The sequence below is a fragment of the Vombatus ursinus genome, unplaced genomic scaffold, assembly GCF_900497805.2.
Source record: "Vombatus ursinus unplaced genomic scaffold, bare-nosed wombat genome assembly UNPS02014841.1, whole genome shotgun sequence".
Lineage (NCBI taxonomy): Eukaryota > Metazoa > Chordata > Mammalia > Diprotodontia > Vombatidae > Vombatus > Vombatus ursinus.
In genome coordinates, this window is record NW_020954619.1 from 11,461,844 (window position 1) to 11,484,756 (window position 22,913).

Consider the following 22,913-nt stretch of genomic DNA (forward strand, 5'->3'; position numbering starts at 1 on the left):
TGTACTGTAGGCCATTATAAGGAAAAATTGCAAAGATAATTTTAGCAGTAGTCATACCTTTGGAATAAATATATATTCTCCAGAAGCAATTGCTTTTGACTTATAATATTCATTTGGATTTATAAATTCAAGTGTATATGAATGGGGAAAGAAGAAGCCGGTCTTGCTTTATAATCTCATCCTGTCTGGGAAAAAAGGCAGTATTCTAAGTCTGCAAACCACTGTTACAAAGCAGTATGCCCCATCTGTGACTTCAATGGAAAGATATTTCATTTTGTATGTATGTGGGATGCAACCTTTGTATTTAGCTGTCATTCAAACAAGTTTTGAAGCTCTTTGACACTGTGAAGCAATAACATGGTGATAGATGAGGGACAGAAATAACAACTCAGGTTGATTGATGGCAAATATAAATGTCTTTATAACCTTAGAGTTGGAAGTATAATTACAGTGGTTGAGAATATAGAAACTCAAAAAAGCAGAAAGACTTTGACACTCACTAAAGCCCAACAACTTAATGTCTAATGACTGTGCTTGCTATAGGGAAATTTATAAAGACATAAAAGAGAGAATAACAAAACTTAAACATGCCCAGATCAATTTATTTAAAAGTTACTAAGGGATCCTAAATATTTCCAAAAGTCTCCTCCAGGGTATCGTTTAAAACCTGTTCCCCCAAAAACTTTTCTGGATTCCTAGACCTTATAACAGTATTTATTCACCTACTAATTTGTTGTAGTGTGAAAATACAGCAGTCATTGCAAAGAAGATAAGAATTTCATACAGTAAACCATAGTTATGTTAGTTCTTCTGTGTGTATTTGCTTTGGTATCTAGTTTCATTGATTCACATTTTTAAAAATTGTATAGCATATCATTTTCTTGATTAAATATAGTGCTTTTCATCTTTTTCATTAAAAATTGGGTGTTTTCCCTAATCATTGTGGCTGTGGGGCAGTGTTTCAGCGTGATTGCAGAATTAGTGGCCGTGACAAAGCCTGACAGCATCAACTTAGAATAGCAACATATGCCCAAAATAAAGTTTTAAAAAACAGCAGCAGAGGGGAAAAGAAAGAAATCCTTACTGGGAACATTATTCCAAAGAAAAGGAAAAAGAGCAGCTGAAGAAACAAAAAGCTCCAACACAATAAATAAATATTATGGAGCTGAGGAAAAGTAATCATTAGAGTCCAATGGTTGGATACTCTCTCTGCATCGAAACTAGACCTACCACAAGAATCTTCAGCCTGGTTAATAAGATTAGAGAAATAAAGATGCACCCAATAAAGATGGAATAAAATTAATAAGGGAAAAACAAAAATGAACCTAAACATATGTTGGAACTGTAGTTGGAAATTTTTAATAATATGATAGTTCTCTTGAGGAGAAATGTAGTTTATGTAAAAGACAAAAATTCCAAGAGTTAAGGAAATGAAAAAATAAAACAACACACGCAGATGTAATTTAATTTCCTTACAAATTAAATGCCCAAAAGATAGAGTTCAGTTCGAGAACCTGAAAATTATTGACTTCCCAGAAAATATGAAGACTAAATCAGAGTAATATTTTTCAGGAAATCATCTAAGAAAATTTCCTTGACAGTTTGCAAGTTAAAGCTCAATTTCAGATTAGTAGAATATACAGAACGTCTTTAGAGGAAACTTCAAATCTAACTTACCCAGAAACATATATCATATTCAGTATCAATCAGTATGTTTATTAAAGAGTCTACTATGTGCCAGGCACTGTGCTAAGTGACAGAATCTATAATAAGCACAGTCACATCTCAGCAGGTACCTATTGGAATCACACAAGCTTTCTCATTTATGATAAGGAATGATGAATATAGTACATAAAAAGCAATGGAAATCAGCAGTGCTCAAAAAATTGTCTTAACTATAAAATCTGAGCATATTCATTTATGAATGCAGAATTTTTTTTTTAACGCAACCAAAAAATTCAAACATTTTTACATAAGAATCCAGTGCTAAGTAGTGCCTTTGGCATACCAAACAACCACAAAGCAAAACCCTAATAAAATAAATAAGACTTTAAAACAAGGAATGAATAAATGGTGGCTTGTGTGTGAACATCTGTACGTACATAGACATACGTGCTTAGGACACTAGAGAAACAGTGACCAAGAACTAAGTGAGAACTCCCACAGAAGGTAGTAATAAAGAGATAATAGTAGGAGGGTGGGGGAGATTGAGGGTAGGAATTTTGTACTTTGGATGTGAATACAGTAGATTAAGAACAGCAAATGAAGAGTTGGGAACTGAGTTAATTATTAAATTATACTATTTATCTGGAACTAGTGAAAGATAGAAAAGTTTAGAAAAGAGTCCATCAGCAAAAATAGAATCTAGCAGGCTGTACTATGGGTAGAAGATCAAAGAAAGAGAGTGTGTGTGTGTGTGTGTTGCACATTCTTGAATATTCTGAGCATAAGATTGGATTATTAGTAAAACATGGTACACTACCTTGTGCTAAGTCCTATATCACCTTTTGCCTAGACTATTACAATAGCCTTCTGATTGCTCTACCTGTTAAAGTCTTACTCCACTCTAATCCATCCTTAGCAGAGCTGCCAAATTAATTTTCCTGAAGTCTGATTTTCACCATGTTACTCCCCTGCTGAATAAACTCAAAATAACGTTATAACCTGGCCCCCTCCTACCTTTCCAACATTACTTCCCTCCACTCACTCCATGATCCAGGAGAACTGGCATCCTTGCCATTCCTCACACACAACCCACTCATCTCTGTCTTTGTATAACCTGTCCCCTTTGACCAAAAAACTATTGCTACTACTGAATTCATCTTATCAGGTTGAAAAAATATTATCTTTCTTAAATCCATATAGCTTATCCAAATGGCTTTTCTTTAACTTGCTTATTACTAGGTTTTCTTATGTATTTAAAAAATAGAATTTTATAATATTCTTTCTGAGCTTTATGGTGCAGTAATTTTACACTAAGAACAAATTATTTAGTTAAAGTTCAGTTTACCCAAATGTCATATTGCTTGTCTGTATTGTTTATTTTGTACACTTGATTTTATGAAGCTGATTGTACTACCTAAGTACTAGATACTTTAGGACTGGAAACTGGAAGGAGCACAAAATAACCTACAAGCAAGTTAGAATTTAAATGAAAATCAAAAGAGCAGTTATAACACCAGTACTATACTCCAGGCTCCTAATGCTTACTGTTCTTACTATGACTAATATGGGGTGAGTTGGAAATTGGGTAAAGATCCTGTGTATTAATCTGCCAAAAAGAATGATCTAATATTGGGAGTAAAAAAATACGTCGTCAGAATTATACTTTGAAATTGTAATGTGTAAATGGTTCTCAATTTTTTTAATCTGACTAGTTTTATGTTAAAAGCTAAATTCATAGTAGTTCTTTTAAATAAGAAAACAATAGGAAATTAAGTTCTTTTGCTTTATATCAACAATAATAAGCAGTATCCAATATTTTTCCATGTATTTGTGTTACTGCACTTGGCATTATAACATCTCAAGCACTGTGTTTATGTTTAGCTACAGTCTGTTAATGAAAAAGAGACCAGTGAAGATGAGCTTCCATCTGATGTTGACTTGAATGATCCTTACTTTGCTGAAGAAGTTGGAAAAATAGGTAAGTCATTGTTTATGCTTTTTCACTGGATTAAGAATTAGGTTAAAATGAAAAAAGGATAATTTGGAACAGTTTAATTATTAGAAAGGCAGTAAATTCCATAATTCCTTGAGTGTCTCAAAGGTATTTCTGTCATTTCTGAGATAAATGAACCTGATCGGGATGGTCAAGTTTCCTCCCTTGCATACATATCAGAACCAGTATGGCAGGCATGATGGAAAAAATGCCAAAATGGAAGTCAAAGTGGGTCTCAAGTCTCTACTGTAACACATTCTATCTCTGTGACTGTGGGCAAGTCACTTAAACTCTTTGAGCTTCCATTTCCTCATTTAAAAAGAGACTTATATATATTTTGCACTGCATACTTCAAAGAGTTGTTGTGAGGAAAATACTTTTAAATACTTACAGTGTGACCCTGGGCAAGTCACTTAACCCTAATTGCCTCACCCAAAAAAAAAAAACCAACCCACCTTACAGTGCTACTTAAATGTATACTATTGTTATATACACTATAGACTAAACATCAGGGTAAGGCTACTAATCATGAGATTAATTTAACTAATTACAAAGAGGCACTCTATCAAGTGCAAAGATTGCTGAATTTCGGCATCAGGGGATAAAGGTGAAGTGAGGCCTGCTTTCCTTATTTTTAAAATGAAGGAATTGGATTAGATAACCACTACTAAGGCCTCTTCCAGACCTAAATTTTTGATCCTATGACCCTGAGCTAGAGTCAGGAGCCAAAAAAGATCTTGCAAGCTAAAACAATAGACTAAATCTAATAGGATTAAATAGAATAGGGATAAATACAAAGTCTTACACCTGAGTTCAAGAAATCAAGGTGACAACTTCAATTTATTTGACAAAGATCCAGGATTCTTAACAGACTTTTAAAAGCCCAATATGAACCAACAGTATAATAGGGCAGCCAGAAATGTGAATAAGATCTTTGGCTATGTTAAAGTAGATAGAGCTTTTAGGAAAATTAACCATGGGAGGATATGAACCAGAGTCACACTGGATGATTTTTAGAGGTAACGTGCAAATCCAAGAGATCATAAATTCATTTGAGTTTTTAAGGATTTTGCTGTACTTCCTTGTGGTAAAACTAGGCAGTCCATAAAGCATTTTTTAAACACATTCTATGTGCCAAGCATTGTGTACTAGATTCTAGTGATACAAGGACATAAATGAAACAGCCTCTGTATTCAAGTAGCTTATCTTCTATGAGAGGAAAAACATGTATATAGAATGGTATGCAAATTATTGAGAACGATTATTTTTATGTTATTTAATTTTTGACATTAATTTTTGACAGCATTATGTGTATGTTTCTACTGATACTAGGCTGACTCAGAATGTCTGGCCTCAACCAGATGAAACTTAAAAAAGTTTCCCCAAATTTAGTTAAGTCTCCATCATTTCAGTGCTGGACTGCTAGATTCTGTGCTGTCCATGCTTGTTTCATTGCTTTCTTTTGTTTTGCTTTTAATTCCATTGTTTTTAAGAATGGTTATTACTCCATGGTCATGTGAAAAAGCTGTAGTTCTCAGAGAACACATTTCATTGAGTATTATAGATATTGCACTACCTGTTTTGGAAATTCAGCCTTTTTAAGGATCATTCAAACCCACAGTAAAATAAAATCAGTCACACAGAAGAACAAAAGAAAGCATGGTTGGAAATGAAAAACAGGGTCAAGAACGGATAAATTGTTGTTGAGAAGCAATCTAATTAATCCTCGGAAAACAAAGACCTTAAAAAAGACCTGGTAGCTGAAGATGTTGTTATTGATACCTCTGCAAGCCTTATAGGCTTCTTGGCGTTAGAAGAACAGTGAGAAGATTAGCTTTTTCTTGTTTTTGTTTTTTAATAGCTGCTAATAGTTGCTATGAATAAAAAATGCTTATCACATATAAGACAGTACAAAGGCTAGAGTCCTAAGGATTGGAAAAGAGAACTTTCTGGTCAGTCAGTAAGCATTAAGTGCTTACTCTGTGCCAGGCACTATGCTCCGTGCTGGGAATACAAACACTAGCAGAAATAGACAGTACCTGTCCACTAGGAGCTTACATTCTAATGGAGGAAGACATCCTATAAAAGAAATCTGAAAGGAGGTAGGGCAGGTGGTTACCCCTACCTGGTACATGGTTAAGAAAGTTCAAAGAGTCAGGAATACAGCTTGTAGAGGAACACAGGCATGGCTGGCCTGATCCAGGAATTAGCCAGTCAGAGGAAGACTCCATGGGGACAATGTGGGCAGAGCACGCCAGGATGAAAAGATTTCTGTTCTGTAACAGGATAGGAAAAGTCCAGAGAATCAGGACTGCTGCCTGAATAGCAGGGTTTCTGTTTTGGGACAGGGGAGTGATGGAGGGGCATTGTTTTTTGACAAAACTCACTTTTACATTCAGGGTATACCAGAACTGTTATGGGGAAAAAATCTAGGGGAGAGAGGAAAGAAGAAAGGATTTATTAAAAACCTACTATGTTCCAGACACTGTAGTAATAAGCACTTTATAATAATTATCTCATTAGACCCTCACAACTGCCCTGGACATTATTTTTATACAGTTGAGGAAACTGAAGAAAACAGATTAGTATCTTCTTCAGACTCTAAAACATCCACCCAAAACATTACTTGAGAGAATTTTTTTTTTATTTCAGTGTATCTAAAAGTGTCCATTATATCCAAAGGATCTTTGTACCTAAGGGTCCAGTGTGGCCTGATTGTCCTCTTTGAGGGAATAATGAACTCTGATATATTGATATACCAAGAAGCAGAATTGTTCTGGAATCACAGAAATTCCCAAATGGAGATGGAATAGTACAGCATCACCCTTCACCCTGCTGTGAGTCATGAAAGGTTAAGAAATTTCTAAGAGTTAGATAAACATGTTTTAATGGAAACTTATCTGATTTTAACCCATTTGAAAACCTATGGGTTATAGTGAAGGCCAAGCACCTTGGAAAAATCGACTGTTTGTTAAAGGCACATTTAATATCCACTATGATAAAATTTTTCCTGATGAAAAATTAAATATTAGCTATTAACATTTTATGAATTCATTGCCACATGGTGTAAAAGAAGTAATTGCAACAGAGGACACATTACATATTAGGCTTTACCTAGATGTAAAAAGTTCTAAGTGTTCTGTATAATTTATTCAATTCAGTTATTTTACTTTGTGTCATTTAGTTTATATACTGCTCTCAGTATATACAAAACATGTATAAATAATGGGGGAGAGAGACAGTAGCCACTCAGAGTTCAGAAAAGGCCTCATGAAGGAAGTGGTCTTAATCTGAGCTTTGAAGGAAACTAGGGAACTTAAGAAGGAAAGCTTGAGAAGTGAGGGACCTAAAGGCATGGGGGACAGACAGCCTTTGCAAAAATTTGAAGATGGTGGATTGAGTGTCATGTAAGAGAAGAAATGCTGAATGCAGGAAATTCAATTAGAACACTGTTGTAGTAATCCAGGCCAGAGGGTATGAAGACCTGAAATAGGATAGTGGCCATATGAGTGGAGATATGGAAGTATATTAGAAATTTCAACTAGAAGTATTAAGAAATAAATATTTCTCTAAACTGAAAACCCTTTCCCCAGACTTGTCCCCTTAGAAAGATGGTAATAGGTTGAGAACAAAAGTCCTTTTTGAGGGAGATGGTTAAGGGCAAAAACTAAACTTTAAACAAAAAAATACCGCTCATTTTGTTGCTTTTACCAAGTTCTGAAGCGATTGGGCTATTGATTGATCTCTGAGTGATCTCCTTTCTCCATTCTCTGAAGCTGTTAGCTTAGTGACCCATCCTCTCTATTCAGGAAAAATTGGGATATTGGTTGATGAGGAGGCTCATTTTATGTCCTTGAGAGGAATAGTCCAGGAAAGAATAGGATAATGACTATTATTTAGGCAATTGTGTTAACTCAATATTAACCCAAGCCATATTTTAATATACTGTAACATTTTCTTTGTTTAAGATTTTTTTGTTACCTCAAATCTTGGGAGGAGACATGGGCATAGGGGCACTGTGCCAGGTAGACCATCTCTCTCTAAGCTTGAAAGGGCTTAGATATTAGATTATTACATTAAATAAAATTATTTCCGGTAGTTTTGTTCATTCTTTTCAGTTGTGTCCAACTCTTTGTGACCACCATTTGGGGTTTTCTTGACAAAGATATTGGAGCGGTTTGCCATTTCCTTCTCTAGCTCATTTTATAGATGAGGAAACAGAGGCAGACAGGGTTAAGTGAGTTGCCCAGGGTCACACATTTAGTGTCTGAGGCCATATGTGAACTCTTCCTAACTCCAGGGACAGCACTCTATCCTCTGCGCCACGTAATTGCCCCTATTTCTAGCAGACTTGTGTCCAGATACAGAGTATGGTATTAATATTTTTCTTCTACATATAGTAGGGGACCAGATATGTGAGAGATATTGTGAGGATAGTGTCCCTAGAATGAAGAGAGATGATTTTGGCATAAAGATGAGTTCCACTTTTTGAGCATGTTGGATTTGAGACTGTTTTTCCACTTGAAAATGTCCCGTAGGGAATTGGAAGTACAGAACTGGAACTCAGGAGAGTGGCTAATACTAGGACATAGAGGTCTTAGAGTTATACAAAAATATGGTAGCTAGCCCCTTGGGACCTGATAAGATGATTGAGCAGTCAGTGTAGAGACACAAGAGAAAAGGGCCCCAGAAAGCTTTGCAAGGCTTGATGTGGATGATAATCCAGCAAAGAAGACTGAGAAGGAACCAAAGTAAGGAGAACTGTGAGAAAATAGCATCACAGAGAAAGAAGAAAGTTTCAGTTATCAGATTCAAATGATGAAGAAAGGTCAAATAGGAAGAAGACTGAGAAAGTGCCATTAGTTTTGGCAATTAAGAGATTATGGTTAATTTTGGAGAAAGCATTTTCTGAGAAATTAGGAGATCAGAAGCCAAATTGCAGATGATTGCAAAATGAGTGGAAGAATTAGAGTAGATAACTTTTTCTATGAGTTTTTGAAAGGTGGAGAGATGCAGAGCAATAATTTAAGGGTATGGTAGGGTTGTGTGGGTTTTTTAAGTTGAGAGACCAGGACATGTTTGTAGACAGCAAAGGAGCTAATACAAAGGGAGAGACAGAAGATTAGAGAGAGAGGGGACAATCTGCTGGAGATCCAGAGTACACGTAGAGAAGTTGGCTTTGGCTCCCTTTTCATCAGAGACTGGAATGAAGAAAGAGAGAATTAGTAAGAAGGAGGGAAGGAAGCAAACATTTATTAAACACTTATGCACCAAGGACTGTGCTAAGGGGATGGTGTAAAGGAATTTTGAGTTGTTGAGGGGAGGAGAAAGGGCTTCTATTTTTTTTTTTTTCCAGTAAAGTATGAGGCTGAGGGAATGGGCGTGATAGGGGAGGCTTGAGGAGGAAAGGTGTTTGAAAAAGCTTCTGCAGAGAGGGTTAGAGAATCATTTAAGGCAGAAAGAGTGTATTGCTTAAGTTCCTTCATATCATAGCCCCTTCCTACCTTTCCAGTGTTACACTTTACTCTTCTCTATGTATCATGTGATCCAGTGACCCTGGCCTTCTTGCTAGTGCTGACACACAACAACACTCTTATCTTCTGTCAGTGATGCCTGGAGATTTCTCCCTGTTCACCTCTGTTTTCTGACTTCCCTGGTTTCCTTCAAGACTGCTCAAATCCTGCTTTCTTTAGGAAGATTTTACCACCTCTACACACACACACACACACACACACACACACACGCACACGCACACTCTTTGCTAGTGCCTTCCCTATGAGATTACCTTGCATTTATACTGTATGTATCTTTTATATGTTTTTGGCATATTGTCTTGACCATTAGAATGTGAGCTCCTCAAAGGTAGGGACCATGTTTTTTGTTTGTATCCCCAGAACTTTGAGCAGTCCTTGCTAAGCACTTAATAAATGTTTGTTGACTAGTAAGTTAATAGAAATTTGTGGTGGAATGTATGAGTGAAAAAGCATTAATTAAATATTTATGTGCCAGGTACTCTGCTAAACCCAAGAGAAACAAATAGAAAAAGTTAGACAGTCTCTGCTCTCTAGGAGCCCACATTTCAATTAAGTGAGATAACACATGAAAGAGAGTTCAGCTGCAGGGCAGATGTCAACCTAGTTAAATTGCTATTTGATGTCTTATAGCAACGTGCAGAGTACATCTGGAGCGTTATAGTTGAGTTCTGGGCACCAAATTTTAGGAAGGACATTGATAACCTGGAGAATCTCTTCAGAAAAAAAAAAAACAGCCAGAATAGTGAAAAGACTTGAGTCCATATTATATAAGAATCACTTGGAGAGTAGATGTTTAATCTTGAGAAGAGAAAACTCAGTAGAGACATGAAAGCTGTCTTCAGGTATTTGAATTACTATTTATGGAAGAGGGATTAGACTTCTCTTTGGTCTCGACCAAGGGTGGGGAACCTGTAGCCATGAGAAGTCAGTCAAAGGACCTAGAGGGCTACATGTGGCCTTGAGGCCACAGGTTCCCCACTCCTGGTCTAGATCATGGAATTTGGAGCACTGGGTAGTTTGCAAAGAAACAAATGTAGACTTGATATCAGGAAAAACTTTCTAGTAATTAGAGCTACCCAAAAGTGGAATTGGCTATCTTAAGAGGTAATGGATTAACCATCACTGGAAGTCTTTCAGCAGAGACCAATGACTGCTTGTCAGGTATGTTAGTATAAGGATAGTCTTTCAGGTATGGTTTGGATTAGTTGGCTAGCGTGGTTCTTCCATCTGTGAAGTCTGTAATTCTGAGATATGTCAATTGCTACATAGCCTGACATATCTAAAGAATTGGAAATGCTTTAGAAGGTGCTTTATAAATTATAGTTATTAAAAATCAAGTGTGTTTATAGAGGCAGTCTAGTCTTGTGTAATAGTATTGGAAAGCAGAAGACCTGAATATCTATCTCAGCCCTGCTCCTTTGTGACCTTAGGTGACCTGAGCAAGTCATTCAGCCTCTCTGGGTTTGTTTCCTTTTACATAAAGTGAAGGGGTGGGATTTGATGATCTGCAAGATCCTTGCCAGCATTAGGTGCGTAACAGGCATTTATTTATTAAGTTCTTGTTGTGTGCCCAGGACTTTGCTGTGCACTGGGGATACAAATAAAAGAAAAGCAGTCACTTTATAGTGCCCATGTGCTAATGGGGAAGACAGCACATTAATAGGGTTGGAGGGGAGGGTGGGATGTGGTGACAAAATCCTTAGAGTCAGATGCCATAAGTGAGAGGTAAATAAAGTATCACTGTCTGTGCCCATTCCCCAAAATGGAGACCCCAAAAGTAATTCACCAGTGGAAGAAAGGCTCTGTCATGACAAAAGAGCATTGCAAGGTGAGAGGGCAGCTGAATCGTGTGGTAGAGTCTTTAAAGTCAAAAGTACATCTAGAGTAGTAATAATAACAATAACTGACTTTTATGCAGTGCTTTCAAGTTTGCAAAGTATTATCTCAGTTGAGTCTGAAAACCTTGTGAGGTAGGTACTATGGATTTCATTACCTCCTCCTTGCTTTCAGATAAAGAAACTGAGGCTGAAAGGTTATGGCATGCTGGTGGTCACACAGCTGTCACATATTGAGTGATAACCAGGTCTTCCTTTTTCACAAGTCTGGTACATAATTCAGTCACACTCTCTTTTTTTTCTAAACCCATGAACTTATAAACCGCCAACCTCTGTTACTATGCCACTTACTAGTCCTCTACTCTTTTATTCTTTGTTGAAATGCATGCTTTAGTTACTTGAAATAGACAGAGGAACACTTAGATAAATCATTTTGGAGACCAATATAAAACTAATCTTTTCTACTTTTCCTTTCCATTCTCCCCTACTACATCTCATCCTCCCCTAAAATTGCATACTTCTCACAGAAATACCCCCAAAAGCCATGATGCTGGGACAGAGTCAAACTGGCATAGGAAAGAGACTCGTTTTATGAATTTTCTCTACTTTTTGACTCTAGTGACTGGTAGGCCAAAGTGCCTATCAACAGGGAAATCTAAATTACTTAAAATTATTTACTGGTGGTTATATCTTTAAGTACTGATGTCATACTGGTTAAAACAAGATTAAGATGGTTAAAGAAAGGCAATATAATATGTGAGATTCTTGTAAACTGGAAAAGGAAATGGAAACTTCGCATACTCTGCTTTTTATCATACCTGAGCAGTTATTTCCAAGAGATGATGGATTTGAGCCTTATTCTCTGATTTCAGGAAACCAAGTTTGCATTGGAAATATATAAAAGATTGTAGCTTCCTTGTTCTAGTTCCAAAGTTTTCTTTCATTGGCATAGTTATTCTGGTTGGGTTATTGAGCTTAGGTTAAAGTAGTAGGATAAATTCAGTGATTTTGTACCTTTTTATATATTAGGATTCTTAGAATCAGTGTCTTCAAATTGTGAATATTTTTAGAGATGAATTAGCAAAAGTTTCCTGGGAAAATGAATATAAAATTATCATGGCTTTTAAAATGTCATTTTTAAAATTCTGTAATGCTTCCTGAAAATAGATCTTTATACCTGGGCTTACTTTTTTTTTTTCCCCAAGAGAGAATTTCCTCAGGAAAAATCTGAGCATTGACATCTTCTACCTTGTTGAGATGCACCTTGTGCTGTATTTAAATATCTTTCCATAGAGTAGTATTAAAGCCTTTTCTCTCAAACATTAATCTCAAAACTCTGGAGTCCCAGAATCCTAAAATCCCCTTTACCATTTTTTCCATATCCCCCAATTTTTCCTCTCATGATTCAAATCAAAGAGAGAGCAGATAAATGTGTGTCTCCCTTCATACTGTGTTTTGTAATGATTACCTGAGAAATATGCAACATGGAGCATAATAAAGATTTCCTGGTAGTCAAATGGATTTAGTTGGGGACAGCCTTCAGTAACTTTGTAATTCTGAGGAATCCCCAGAAAGATTCAAATTTATACTTACCAATATCTGTAAGCTATAAGGAAGAATAAGTAGAGAATAATGGGAGCAGTGTTGTGAATTCTTGAACCACAATAGTGATGTTTAGAGAGGAACTTAATCAGTTAACAAAACTTGTTGTAGACCCACTGGGTTTAGGACACCGTAGTAGGCAGTACTATGAAGAGTTGGAATTTGGATTTCACCTTTTTGTACATTTATTTTTATTATGTTGAAATAAAATTACCAAAGTGGGTTACACAGGTACATTAGTTTTTAGTGCTCATTGTAAGTTATTTATTGCAAAGACATATTTAGTTTTTAGTACTGAAAAAATAAAGGATATTGAGTCAGTTCTCATTTGCTAAAACCAGTAGTACAATTTATGGATTATATTGGCCTTTTTTCTTTTACTCTTTTTGCCTTTTGCTGTTTTCTCTTTGGACCACTTCATTGCTTAAAACTTTCCACTGGTCAGAAGATAAAGAAAGTCATACTCAGGTAGGACAGTTACTTGATAACAGTTCTCTTTAAAATGTTGGGACATTACATGAAATAAATCACTATAGCAAGTTTTGGGAGTTACATATTTGTATACTCCCTTAATTATCATAACTAATTACAAGCCATATGTCTAGAAGTACAATTAGAAAATTGAGTGTGCTTGAGATGAAACTAAACATTTTATTTTCAAAAATACTTTCAACGTGATGAACTTAATTCCTCAGTGTTTAAATGGATATCTATTTTAAGTCTTTTCATAATGTAAAACAAAGGCATTATAAACCATTTGGATTTACTGTACCTTTGCCCAAAACTACTTTATAAAGCCAAATAGTTAAAAATAATCTCCAAAAGACAGGAAAATTAAACTCATTGATACTAGACTTGATGTTTGATCCTCCTTAGGTTATAATTTAATGTTAACACTTTAGATTTGTTTAACTTTTTTTTCTTCAGTAATGAACTTTGTGATTTTTTTTCTAAATTTCCTATAAAATGCATACCAAATAGAATTTTTTAAAATAGACTTACTATGGTTTCAGAAACTCTAATGGCTTTGGTATTTGTTATATTTTTTCACAATTACTCAAGAATTTTTCTTATTGGCACATAAAGATCATAAAAGTCTGTTTTGGTTTATTAATTTAATTGTTATTTTTAAACAAAGTAGAACTAAGTATCTAACTTTATTTTAATGTGCTTTGTTTTGTCCTAAACATTTTATACATTTAATAAACCATTATTTGGTAGGAACAAATGGGTTTTCCATCTTAAGTAGCCCAGAATAAACTGCATCATGCATTAGCTGTAATTCAACAAGAATTTGTGAGGCAGTTGCTGTATGCTAAGCACTAGGGAGACAAAGCAAGGTAAAACAAAACAAAGAGCTTAAGGAATTTCTGCCCTGATGGGGAAGACAGCATGTACAAATATAAATAAAGACAAAGTAATTTCCAGTGGGAGAGGGCACAGGTCCAATATGAAAAGCGGTTTAACAATAAAACATGGATACTAGTGTGTGCAGTGGAAGGGGTAGAAAAGGGTAGCATCGGATGTTGAAAGGGATGGAGACTGACATAGATGGGTACCTGTTAGTAGGGACTGGCAGTTAGGCTTTGTTTCCTAAAAATTAAATTGCTAGGATTCCAGGTGGGTCTGTAAGGGCAGTAGATTGTCACACCCTTTACAATAGCCATGGTAATGTTAATGACTTTCATTGGTCATGTATTTGTAGTCATGCACTTTAAATATTCAGAATAAAAGATAAGGAAAGGAAATTCTAGGAGGTGAAAGTATGAGATAATGGAGTATTCAGTTAGGGAGTTTTTCCTTTTTGAAATATTTCAGAGAAGGTCATAAGACAAGAAGAATATTGGAGTAGAAACAATGAATTGCTAGATAGGAGCTAGAGCTGCCAGCTGGACAAGAACTCCTACCCATACGTATGTAAAGTGGTTTGCAAACTTTAAAACCTATATAAAAGTCACTACTTATGATTATTAGTTGCCCTTTTTCAAAAGAAGTTTCTAATTTTTTTTTTCAGTTTTTTAACATTTAGAAGTTTCCAATTTAGCTAATTTTTTTTCCTATGAGAAAAATTCTGTGGTTTTTATCATGAAAGTCAAAGGCAGGGCTACAGGTATTTCATTTACAAAAATCCTATTTGCATATGAGATTCCGGAAGGAAATTTACTCAGTGAGGAGGAGATACTTAATAAATAATAATAATGTAATAATAAATGTAAATGTAATAATAAATAATAAATCTGTACCACTTTTATTGTTTGTAATTTTTTCCAATATTTGCTGTACTTAATTGAGTTTCATACTTTCAAATCTACACAATTTTTGACTTAGTGTAATCAATCCAGATGTACTTCTTTTCAGTGGTCCTAGTAGACGTAGTTCATTACATGCCAATGGAATCATTAAAGAATAGAGATAGAGTTTCAGAGCAGGCAGTTTTAATTTCCCTTATACTCCTATGTCCAACATAAGTTTGAGTGCTTTCCAAAAGAGAGAAAAAGCTGTTTGGTTTTTATAAATTGAAATCTGTTAAAAAGATCTTGTTAAAAATCTAGAACAGGAATTTACGTATTGTTGTCTAACGAAACCACCTGTCATAGCATATAGTAAATTCTTTTTTTAGTCCCTCTCTCTCACCCCCCAAAATTGATTGTAGTAAAATTGAATGTAATCTTTAGCCCTGGCAGTCTTTGAGATCCCTTTTCCCCTTACCCATTCTGTAGTCTTTCAAGTTTATTTTTATGACTTTTCACCAGGTTGTTATAAAACCTGGAACAGCTCATTATGGGCCCTTTGAAATTATTTCCCACAGCTGTATATGAAGATCTTTATCTCTTTTTTTGTATTAATCACATACAGCCTGATTTTTATCCCTGCCACAGAACTATCTCTGCACATGTAGCACTCTCACTGACTTCAAAGAAACTGTTGCCTTAAAAAAAAAAATAAGCAGCTGTGTTAGGAGGTTGAAAATCAGACCTTGGTAAAATGAAGTTGAATATAGACACTTGTAGGAAGGGTAGTCAATCAACAAGCATTTATTAAGTTCCTACCATTTGCCAGTGTCCAGTACTATTTGTACTAGATAATAGAGATATAAAAGCAAAAGTAAGATAGATAGAAGAAGAGGGTATTTTAATGTAGATTTATCATTTTGTGTATTGAACTTGAGAAATATGTGGTAGAGATTTCATTATTAGTTATTATTAGGCTATAGGTTTACATTTCTCCTGATGATAAGTGCTACAGAAATACATATGAACTTCCTACATGTACACACACAGTCAAAATCCTAACTTCTGCTGGTAAGCCTTTCTGCATCCCCATTAATGGTACTGCCATCTCTCTGAAATTACCTTCAATTTATCTTGTTTATGTATTATTAGTACACAGTTGTTTGCATGTTGTCTCCCAAATTAGAGTGTAAGCTCATTGAGGGCAGGGACTATTTTTGCTTTTCTTTGTATCCCTAGCTCCTAATTCAGTGTAGCACATGCCACAGTGAATAGAGCTGCTGCCTTTGAGGATACTGTATGTCTGATCATGGATCAGTCATTTAATCTCTCAAAACTCCAGGCAGCTCTGTAAAGGTCTGGGTAGCAGGAGAGTTGAGCAGTGTCCCAGAAGCCAGGGTAGGAGAGAGTGCTCAGGAGGAGGACATTGGCAATGGGGTTTTCATCCTACCTGTCTGACTGCTTCTTCTCAGCCTCCTTTGCTGAGTCTTCTTATTCCCACCTACCAAGTATGGGTATCCTGAAAAGCTCAGCCCTGAGCCCTTTCCTCTATACCCTCTTTCTTAGTGATGTTATTAGCTCCCGTAGATTTAATTATCATCCCTGTGTAGATGACTCCCTAATCTGAATCCAAAATGGAATTCTTATTTCTCCCCAAAACTCCTTCAGACTTCATCATTCCTATTGATAAAACTACCTTCTTGCCACTCACCTGGCTTTGAAACCTTGGAGCTATTCTTGGCTCTCTTCCATCTACCTCAATTCACATGTCCAATCATTTGTGAAACCTACCTTCTTGACATCTTTTAGATCAGCCCCTTTCTCTCCACACAACTTCTACACTTTCTCAGGCCTTCACTGAGAGGTTTAAGGACTTAACCACTGTCACACAGAGTCAAGTTAAGATTTAACATTTGGTCTTCCGGACTTGGAGGCCAACTCTGTGTTTACTACACTACAATGCCTCCCATTTTTTTTTAATATTTTGTATTTATTCGCTCGAGCATATCTTATAACCCCCAGCAGAATGTAAGCTCTTTTGAAAGCAGGAACTGTTTTCATTATCTTTGTACCCCTAGCACAGTGATTCCAAATGGTGGGGGACTAACAAATGCATTATGTCATAGAGTTAAGCATTTCATCTCATGTAGTTGATCTGGAAAAGTCCCAGGAACAATTTTTTGGAGTCAAATACAACTAATAGTGGTTATAATTGTGAAAACATTTATTTACTGAAAATCATCACTGTCTTATTTAAACAAAATGTAGTTCTTTTCCAGTAATTTGGTTTAAAGTCAATGCTTAAGTGACTTCAAAAGACTTTGGGGCAAGAAGTTTAGAAAGGGAAAATTTGGGGGAAATGTGGTAAAATGCCATTGAAATTCACTTCTATTTTCCTGGCAGCAAAGCTTTGGTATTCTTAACCTTAAATTCTTTAAAATTCACAAATGTCTGATTATTGTTTCAGGTACAAAGAAAAAATCCAAAAAAATCTCTAAGGATGAAAAATCTCCAGAAGAAGAAGCTGAGGTTGAAAGACAAAATGTAAGAATTTGGAGATATCACACCCAATGGGCAGTCAGCACATTTCAGCAAAATATTTACTGTGTGTGCATAATCTCAGCAGTGTATCTGAATATAAATGTTAGCAAGTATATATTTAGCTTTATCTCTTATGTAAAATGGGAGATTTGATTATTATTCATATGTAACAGTATATCCTTATCCATTTTGAAATTATTGGATATTTTCATAGGTTACTGGCCATCTTGCTGTTTCTTGTACAAACAACTCAATTTCCTAGGGTGTTATGGGAAGACTAGTATCTCTGGTGTGAAAGTTGCCAAGCCTTTTTTCAGGGCTGCTTTCAACCTTTGGTGTCCACCTGCCATCTTGTTCTCAACTGTGGCTCCAACCAAGGGGCCCTCAAACCTGTTTGTGAGTTAAGGGAGTGTTTACCTCAAGCATGTGAAGACTTCCCCCCAGCCTAATGGTCAGATAAGAATAGTTTGTTCCAGTGGCCATTAGGGCAGCTGAAGGAGGAGCTATGGAGCACCTAGAGCTTGATTAGATATTGAAGACTCCAAGGTCATCCAGTGCATCCTGAGCCAATATCAGTCATCTTGATTTTTGTCTTGCCACTGGACTCTGATGTGAGGCTGACACCTTCACACAGCTCTTCCTTACTTAAATCCAATTTATGTGCAAGTCAAAAGACATTACCCATACCATTTTACCATTTTTACCTACCTTAAAGTCCTGTGGTGATAGGCAAGTGATGAAACAGCAGGTACAGATATACCAGATGCTGTAGTCACAACCCTGCACGCAGGTGGCCCAGGCCATAGTGTCGTCTTTTCACTGGACTGAAGCAGCAGTGGGATTTGGCAGTCCCCTGGGTGTCTGAGCAGCCTTTTTAAGGACCGCATTGCTTGTCTCCTGGCATGAGGAAGGGACTAGAAAAGATGCCCTAAAAATTGTCTGCTCTCAACCCTGGCCTGCTTACTGTGGCAGATGGGGATCCCACTCTATAGTCAAAACACAAAAAAAGTACAGAAACTTTTGCAAAGATGATTCCACTCACCCTTGGTACATGGAATGAGCATGTGCTTATGGACAACACAAAATCCAGCAGACCTGAAAGATGAACAGCTCCTGGTTCAAAAGAACTCAGCAGATGTCACCTTCAGATAGCACCACTGAGTGGAAATAAAACTGGCAGATGAAGACCAGCTTACCAAAGTTGGAGCTGTATACACTTTTTTCTGGAGTGGCTACAGTTATGAGGAGCACTGTGAAGCTGGCCTAAGTTTTGCCATCAAAACTCATCTAGTCAAGTTTGTATGCCTCCCAAAAGGAGTGAATGACAGGCTTATGATAATGTGACTGCCACTGCAGGAAAGCACCATACCACCATCATCAGTGCCTATGCTTCTACCATGACGAACCCTCATCAGATCAAAGAGAAATTTATTGAAGACCTGGAGGCCCCCTTCATCAATATGCCAAAAGAGGACAAGCTTGTAATTCTGAGTGACTTTAATGCCAGAATAGGCTCAGATTATCAGACATGGCAGAGACTCCTTGGGAGTAAGGGAGTTGGAAATAGCACCAGCAGTGGTCACTTACTGCTTAAGACTTGTGCATCTCATGACCTCATCATCAACACTGTCTTCCATTTACCTAAACACAATAAAACTTCATGGATTCACCCTCACAGCAAACATTGTCATTTAATAGACTATGCCATTGTAAGAAGAGACAGGTTGTGAGAATGACAAAGGCAATGTGTGGTGCGGAATGCTAGACTAATCATAAGCCTTATCCTCGCCTAGCTAAATATTTGCATTCAACAGAAGTATCCCTAAGGCAAGATGACTACCAGAAGACTTAATGTCAACAGAATAGAGCACTTCTCTGCATGGAAACAGTTTGTTGCTGACATGGAGGGAAAGCTGAGCCAGCAAAGGTTGGCAACAGTGGAGCAGAAAAGGAGTAGGCAGCTTTCAGAGATTTGGTGTACAGCAATGCATTTACTCATCTGGGCCAGAACACTCACAGACATCAGGATAGGTTTGATGAAAATGATGGGAAAATTAAGAAGCTACTGAATGAAAAACGAGAACTCCACAGGGTTTACCAGCAGGGTAGTTTGTCCCTCTCTAAGAAGGCAGCGTTTACCTCTATCAAAAGTAGAGTGCAGGGGCAGCTAGGTGGCACAGTGGATAGAGCACCAGCCCTGAAGTCAGGAGAACCTGAGTTCAAATCCAGCCTCCGACCAAACCCTTGACACTTACTAGCTGTGTGACCCTGTGCAAGTCACTTAACCTCAATTGCCTACAAAACAAACCAAAAAAAAAAAGTAAAATGCAAGCAAAACTTAGAGAGATGCAGGATTCCTGGCTCAGTAAGAAGACAGATGAGATTAGTTTTACACTAATAGTAACAATCCAGAGTGCTTTTATGATGCTCTAAAGGCTATTTATGGGCCAAAGACCTGTGATCCATTTCAAGTCAGTGCTGATGGAGCCACATTGATTAGTGATAAGGACATGATCCTGGAGAGAACACTTCCATAGTCATCTCAACAGACCATCATCGATCAGTGCTGAAGCCATTGACTATATACTTCAGGTTGAAGTCAATCTCTCTCTAGCTAAACTTCCAGCTGAAGAGTTTTTGAATGCCATTAGGCTCCTGTCCTGTGGCAAAGCACCTGGTGCTGATTCTATTCCAGCTGAGATTTACAAGGCAGGGGGTCCACTGCTCATACAAAAGCTGACTGAAATTTTCTGGGTTCTATGGCAAGAGAAGGTTATCCTTTAAGAGTTCAAGTATGTTTCTGTTTTCCATCTCTGTAGAGGAAAAGGATGCAGGTTATCCTATGACAATCACCAGGAAGAGGGGGGTGTCTCTCTTAGTCATTGTCAGCAAGATTCTTGCCAGAGTGCTCCTTATTAGGCTTATCTTTCACCTGGAAGATGGTTATCTACCAAGAGCTAGTGTGGTTTCAGAAAGGGTCAAGGAACAAGCAATATGGTGTTTGCTGTCCAACAGAAAACTCCAGGAAAAATGCCAGGAGCAGAACAGAGGTTTGTACACAGTGTTCATCAACCTGACCAAGGCCTTTGATACTGTCAGTCTTGAAGACTTGTGGAAGATCATGGTAAAAAAGTAGTTCATCAGCATTGTACACCAGTTTCATGACAGCATTCTGGCCCAGGTTCTAGATAATGAAAAATGCTCTCAGGCTTTCCCAGTCACCAGTGGAGTGAAACAGGGCTGTGTGCTTGTTCCCCAGGATGTTTCCGACACTTTCAATGAGACCAAAAATGGAATCAAGATGAGCTGCAATAGTGGCAGTAAATTATTTAACTTGAAAAGGCTATGAGTCAAAGCTAAAGTCGAGGGAGAGTTGGTACGTGACTTTTTGTTCACAAATGATTATGCATTCCGTGCATCTTCTGAAGCTGAGATGCAACAAAGTTTGGTTCAGTTTTCTGCTGCTTGTGCTAATTTTGACCTGACAATTAACACCAAAAGAACAGAAGTTCCCTGCCAGCCAGCACCACACTATCCATACATGGAGCCATCGGTTATAGCAAATGTAGAAATTTTGAATGCTGTGGATAAATTCATTTACCTTGGCAGTATACCTTCCAGGGATGTACACGTAGAGGATGAGGTAGACACATGTATTATCATAACTAGCTCAGTGTTTGGGAGACTCTGAAGGAAGGTGTGGAAAAGAAGAGGTATTAGACTGCCTACCAAACCGAAGGTCTACAGAGCCATTGTGGTGACCTCATTGTACACCTGTGGAACCTGGTCAGTATACTAGCACCATGCCAGGAAACTGAATCATTTCCATTTGCTTGTCTTAGGGTGATTCTGAAGATCATGTGACAAAATACAGTACTAGACACTGAGGTTCTCTCTCAAGCTGAACTGCCAGGCATTCAAACTCTACTGTAGAGAGTACAGCTGCAGTGGGCTGGCCACATTGTTTGAAGGGCAAACATACATTTGCCTAAAAGACTTTGACCAAGAGCTCACACAACGCAGGTGTTCACATGGAGGTAAGAAGAAGCAATACAAGGACAATCTCAGGTCTCTCTGAAGAACTTTGGGATCGATTGTGAAACATGGCAGATATTGACAGAAGACCACCCAGTATGGTGTGCCCACGTCAAAGAAGATTCTGTGCTCTATGAGCAAAGCAGAATTGGAGTAACTCAAAAGAAACATGAGATGCACAAATTTGGAGACATCTCTGCTCAAAATGTTTATATGCACTATTTGCGCCCAACCTGTAGGAAAGCCTTTTGAGCTCATATTGATCTGATCAGCTACAGTCAGACACTATTCCTTGACTCCAACATAGTGATATCATTTTGGTCCTCTTCGAGTAAAAAGGACAACAACCAGTTCAATCTCCCAACTTCATACCTTTTCACAAGTTGTGAAACTTTGACAAGTATGTCTCCCATACCTTGGATGTTCTCCCTACTCTACTCTTCTTCCTGATTTTCTTCAAGACTCAATTCAAATCCCACCTTCTACACAAGTCCCTTCCTGCATTGTCATTTGTTATCATCTTATCCTGCCTTCTCTCCAAGATTGCCCTCCATTTACCCTACATTTACCATGTATGTATCTTGTATGATAATTATTTGCTTGTCATCTTTCTTATTAGAATGTTGAGCTCTTTGAATCTCTAAGACCTCTATGTTTTTGTCTTTCTTTGTGTTCCTAGATCTTTGCACAATGCCAGATATATAATAAGCAATTAAATGCTTATAGACTGATTTACTAAATACAGACTAGTGAATCAGCACACATTTTTATGACCATTATGTGCTTTTACATTTTTAGAAAATTTTATTGATATCTTTTGTTTTTGTATCATTTTCATTTCCCAATATATCCATCCATCATTGCCTACCAAGTAAACTCTACCTTACAGCAAATAATTAAAAAGAAAGAAGAAAAACAATTAAGCAAGACTAATCAGCACATCAACCAAGTAAACCATGATGAGTAGTATTCTATACCCATAATCTCCACATCTGCAAAGAAGGAAGGAGGAGGGTGCACATTCCTATATCCCAATTTCTTCAGAATCAAGCTTAGTCATTAGTTTCACAGCATTCAATTTTAATTCTTTGTTCTCTCTGTTAATATCATTGTATTCATTGTGTATGATGCTTTCCTGCTTCTGTTTATTTCACTTTGCATCAGTTCATATAACCCTAATCATGTTCCTGTGTGTTCATATTCATCATTTCTTATAGCACAGTAACATTCCATATACCCTTATGTGTTTTTTCCCATTCCTCAATGGCATCTGTTTTATTTACAGTACTGTGCTGCTATAAGTATTTTAGTAGATGGTGACTGTTTTTACCATTGAACTCCTTAAGGGGATGCCTTGTATCTCTAGAATCTCTGGGTCAGAAGATGTGGAAATTTGAGTCACTTTCTTAGCTTAATTCCAAATTGCTTTCCAAAATATTTGTACCGATTCACAGCACCATCAGCATTGTATTTCTAA

General features: G+C 37.0%; 1 protein-coding gene across 2 annotated transcripts in view; it reads left to right on the plus strand.

Annotated features, from left to right (window-relative positions):
* ESF1 (ESF1 nucleolar pre-rRNA processing protein homolog) overlaps positions 1-22,913 on the plus strand; it is a 98,683-nt gene that overhangs the window by 71,054 nt on the left and 4,716 nt on the right. For both annotated transcript variants that reach the window (XM_027840390.1, XM_027840391.1), the window contains exons 11-12: positions 3,547-3,643; positions 17,328-17,404. In XM_027840390.1, the coding sequence (XP_027696191.1) occupies positions 3,547-3,643; positions 17,328-17,404 (174 nt within the window). The remainder of the gene's footprint in view (positions 1-3,546; positions 3,644-17,327; positions 17,405-22,913) is intronic.